Consider the following 5,226-nt stretch of genomic DNA (forward strand, 5'->3'; position numbering starts at 1 on the left):
ACTAGATAACGCATATCCAGCACCCCGATCCGAGATATGCGGGTTCGGATTATCGGGGATACCCTAGAGTTGCTCTTATCCTGCTCCTCCTATGAAAGCTTTGTCTTGGTGACTTGGGAAGAAAGGACTGAGAAGAACAAGCTTAATACCAGACTATCAGGTCCCCAGACTGTCTAACTTTATAGCCGTGCGTTTGTGAATCATGTGATCTAGGGAACAAGACTTCCCAGTTTGTACAGTCAGCATTATCCTCGACTAGAAGGGAGAGTCGAAAAATAAGGAAAAAGCTTATGAAGGTTAAGCCCCGAGGTGCTTAGATACACATCATTCCTTCCCCGCAGGAAACGTGAAATCAAACCCTACTTTGGATGCATACACGCTCGATTCAGGTACTTTGTAAAACTGACGATATTTTTTTGGCATTAGCTTCCAAATACTCAGTACACACTGCTCAACTCCAAGCGTCCCAAAGAATGTTTATATAGCCCAACGCCCAGGGAAGAGACGTTTGGAAATAACTTGGATGAGCAGCATAATACAGATCAAGTCAACCATACAAGTCGTACAGAGCAACTGCTAAAAAACTCCTCTTGTACCATTTTTAGGGGTAACACTAGGACCCTCATTGTACAGATAGCCTAGAACCAGAGTGATACATTTACAAGATAAAGTTGTTGGATCTTCGACAAGGGCACCAAAGAAACAACGTTCTTATACCTCTAGTCTCCTTGGAAACCCTTCCATCGAGAAGAATGAAACTGCTAACAAATTAAACTGGTCAGATGTAAGAATCACGGTGTCTCAAAAAAAAAAAAAAACGATACCCATGGGCACTAGCACCCAGGGCATATTTTTATAGAAGGAGCTATGAGCCGCAAACCCCCATAAGACGGGGCTCCAACACGGGCTGCGGATTTGATGTAATGTCAAAAACACAAACTTGGTTAACAATACAAATACCCGTTCAATTTGATTATAAAGATTATACTTACGGTAAAAAGACTTTGCTACAAAAAGAAGAGGCCCATTTATTATATTCATAAAACAGAAAAAGGTGCAAGGTTTACTTTTTCCGTCAAGAAAGGTACATGTTTCACAAGATATCACTTAGCATCACTAGAAAGTGGGTTGACATTACGACATCAAATGGAAAAAAAAAATTCAAGTTCAACTAGTGGCATGGGTCAAAACTGAAGCAAACAATTCAACAGAGGCAAGAAGAAAACAAGAAAAGGTTGTTGCTTCCAACAAATTTACCTAATTTGGGGCTACAATCATTTCATCACCACGTGGTGCTTTATCATCTGCATGACCATCAGTATTAGCAACTGCAGAAACAAAGAGGAAATGACGCTGGTAAGTGTACATTAGTGTTTACAAGAGTAACTCAAAAGTGAATATATCTGATGGGACTTGGTAATACCTTCTGTGTCTGCACGTAGCCAGTCTTGTGCGCAGACTAATCCCTCAACTGTTGAAGGATCCATAGTACTGAGATACTCATTTAGCACCCGGGCTTCACTATCCAATGGGATGATAGATACAGGGATAGCTAGAATATCACGAGCCATTTGAGAAAGGACGGGATACTTTGCCGCAAAAGACTTCCACCATCCCAGGATGTCAAAATTTTCTTGATTCCCTTCTTTTTGACGATAGACAGCTTCCTCGAGATACATGTCCAAGTCAGACTTTAAGGACTGGCCTGATGATGACTCCTGAATATACTGATCAAGTCCCCGTCGGGCATCTGATAATGTGATGCGAGAGAAGGTCTTAGAGTCATTTCCATTGCTATACACAGAGCTCATGCAAGAACTACTATTTCCGGTGTAGAAGAGAACAGATGGATTCTTCAATGAATCTGCTGAATGCTCATAATCGTTGCACAGACTGGTAAAATTTTGCTTGATGGCTTCTATTGTCGCCTTTGCTGTAAATTGGTCGTTTCCATAAATCAGCTGAAAAAAGTACTCAATTGACTTCATCTTGTACCGAGGATCCAGTATAGATGCGAATGCCATTACTTGCCTAGTAAGATCCCAGTATCCCTCAAACTTTTTCAGCATTCGGCCAGCCATTTGTGCAACAACTGGAGATGGACTATTGCGCCAGGTGTTCAAAAGGACATGGATCTCACACATGTCATTGAAATATAGGTTTGCAGTCGGGTTTTCCACTGGAAACTTCTCCATTGTATTATTGAGCGCATCAAGTATTTCGGTGAGGGCTTTCACATCAGCCCACTCCTTAGGAGTCAAGAAAGCAGCATAGTGTGATTCCTGTTCCGCAAGGCGCAGAAGCACATCATGATAATAGCATGCAGAATCAAACATTAAGTAAGTGGATGGCCAGTTGTTAGGCGAATCAAGAACTAACATTTTTTGGTCAATCTGAAGCAGCTTTGCGGTACCGAGAAACTTCTGAAGCCGCTCTTGTGAGAACTTGACATTCTGAATCATCTCGCGGACTCTATTAATTATGTCGGATGTTTCTTCCAAGCTTTCTTCAACTGTGAGATTCAGAATATGCGCACAAGAGCGTACATGGAATAAGTTTCCGTTTAACAGGAGAAGTCTCCTAGGCTGCAGAACCCTGACAAGCTCTGTGGCAACACTGTCTCCAGAGGTACAGTTGTCTAATACAACAGCAGCTAGCTTCCTGTCAATACCCCACTCTTGCAACTTCTCCAGAATTAGGTTGGCAATCTGGTTGGCAGTAAAATGTTCATCAACATGCACAAAGTTGAGGATTTTTTTCCTGAGTTTCCACTCATCAGTGGCATGATCAATGTAGTGGCAGGTCAAACACAAGTAGTCCATCTGTGTACTTGATCGCCACATATCAACTGAGATGCTAATCCGGCAAGGGGTCTTGAGGAGCACATCCTGCAGCTTAAGCCTCTCACTCGCGTAAATTGCCATGCTATCAGCTCTCACTATGTCATATGACACCATGCTAAACTGTGGCTGGAGATTCTTAACAAACTTCTGGAACCCCAGATCATCCACCATTGAAAACCGGTAGCCATGCTGTACAATCATACGGGCAAGGTCTTGCCGGCTGAGTTCTTGATCAAAGTGCGCGTTGTCGTTGTCATGATCATCACCAGATGCATGCCCATCGCCATTTCGTCCAGTGGAAGATTTGTTGTTGAGGATACGTCGTACAATAAGCTTCCGACGCTTACCAGCACGGCGCGTAGATGTGGTGGTGCAGATTGCAAGGTGGTTGCGCAGGTGCGTGGTGCCTGACCGGCTAGTTGCGGTGAGCTGCTTCTTGCAGTGGTTACAGATTGCGACACAGTTCCCATCGGCACGGCGCTCCTTGGTGAAGTCCTGCCAAACTGCAGACCGCAGTTTGCGTGCCCGTGGATTGTGCACCACGGGCACAGCTGCCACTGTGGTGCTCATCGTGCCGGCAATCGGCACTTCCATTGCTGCCGGTTCCAGCATGCTATCGCATATATGCTCACCTACTGCAACAGATCCAAAGAAGTATCATGAGAACATTCCATGGTGGATACTACTAAACCTATGCGAAGTTAACGAAGATGGACCATGATGCTTCATCTTTCGCATAAACACAAGATAAAAAGAGAAGACTTTGTACACTCCCCTGATGAACTGAAATAAATGGATGATGACCTTCCAACTTAAAGACTGCTCGTACGGTACAAGCATACACTCGCACAGTCGCACTACAGAACGCAAATGGCATCACAAAGATTCGGCTTTAATTTCGCGAAATGCTGGGAGCTACCATGCCACAGTGCAAATGAAAATAAACGAACTTCCCTTCTCGAAATCCCCCTTTTACGGCCTTACCTACCTACCAAGTCTGAAAACCCAAATCCCCCAAAATTAAACACAATCAGCCGCGACAAGCAAGCGATCTCCGGAATCCAGGAACTAATCGGCCCAGAGAGGTCCTCCTCCCACCCCCAAGCTCGAGCCCCAGGAAATGGACACGAGAAATCTCCCGGGCCAGGGATTGAGCTAGGGTTTATGGCTTGGGTAAGTGGACCCGATAAGACGGAGGAGGCAGAGAAGCAGAGGGCGGAGGGGGGAGGGCGGGGAGACTGACCTCGTCGGAGGCGGCCGGCGGCGAGCGGTGGTGATGGGTCGCGGGGAGGGGACCCGCAACCCGATCCGGTGGGGGTTAGCAGATCGGAGTCCGGGCCGACGAGGTGTGGGTTGCGGAGTCGCGACCCATTACTGGTGGTGGTTTTGTCGCCGTGGTGGGTTTCGGGTCCGCCCTGCGCGATGGACAGCCGCGATGCCACCACGTGTGCCGGCTTCTGGCTTCGGTGTGGTGGGCAGAGTTGGTACTTGGTTGGAGTTTGGAGGTCGGTGGATTTAGTTAAACGCGAACGGGTTCAGTTCAGATAGAACTGAATCCCGCCTTATCACTTCAAGAAACTCATGGGGCGAAAATAGGCTCGCACCGGCGCGTCCCAAATGGTACCGGTGATTTTTGGAGCTTAATAGAACCGCCGGCAACCCCGTGCCGGCCCCTTCGCCAAGAGCCTGAATCGGGCGCGAGGCTGAAAATTTTGGGCGTGGGAGCCGCCTGTCAGCCACACACCAACAAAATATACATCTTCTCCCCCAAAACTCCGTCCCCTCCGTCGCTCATTTCTCCCGGCAGCCGCTCAATCTCCCATCCAGCGTCGAACCCGAAAAACCCCCGCCGCCGCGCCATGCCCGAAGAGAAGGGCTCCGGCGAAGGCAGCGAAGCCGTCGACGAAGGCGCCACCGAAGACGCGCACCGTCGCACCGAAGGAGAAGCCGGCGACCTTGTCGCAGGAGGACTGGGAGACAGAGATGGATCGCCGCGCCTTCGTCACGACCGACCGCAGGAGGCGCCGCATCGCCGCCCTCGATGCAGCGAAAGCGGTGGCCTCTGCGGAAGCGTGCCTGAGCTTGGGCGGCGGCCTGAACAGCATCTTGAGCTCCCCGTCGTCGCCGGGTTACTACACGGGGTACACCACGGACGTGTCGTCGATCTAGCAGATGCGGTTGTCGCAGATGGACGGCCGCACCCGCTACTCCCCCGAGTTCGGCGACAGCGACATGACCGTCGACAACAACGCCCCGTTCTCACCGGATTCAATGGCTCAGGGCATCAAATCCTTGATTGTTTCAACGAGAAGAAGAACTATGGTGATTACGCCACCATAGAGATGAACCGGAACGAGGACGCCCTCTCTCACCGTTGGAACTT

At 48.5% G+C, this 5,226-nt stretch overlaps 1 protein-coding gene across 1 annotated transcript; it reads right to left on the reverse strand.

Annotated features, from left to right (window-relative positions):
• Positions 1-456: 456 nt before the first annotated feature.
• On the reverse strand, positions 457-4,183 carry LOC124665138 (zinc finger BED domain-containing protein RICESLEEPER 2-like). Its single transcript, XM_047202539.1, has 4 exons — positions 4,087-4,183; positions 1,424-3,478; positions 1,258-1,328; positions 457-758 (listed from the first exon to the last, which is right to left on the reverse strand). The coding sequence occupies exons 2-3, from the start codon at positions 3,453-3,455 to the stop codon at positions 1,258-1,260; spliced, it is 2,103 nt and encodes a 700-aa protein (XP_047058495.1). The 5' UTR covers positions 3,456-3,478; positions 4,087-4,183; the 3' UTR covers positions 457-758.
• Positions 4,184-5,226: the final 1,043 nt, after the last annotated feature.

The sequence above is a fragment of the Lolium rigidum genome, chromosome 6 (assembly GCF_022539505.1).
Source record: "Lolium rigidum isolate FL_2022 chromosome 6, APGP_CSIRO_Lrig_0.1, whole genome shotgun sequence".
NCBI classification, from domain to species: domain Eukaryota; kingdom Viridiplantae; phylum Streptophyta; class Magnoliopsida; order Poales; family Poaceae; genus Lolium; species Lolium rigidum.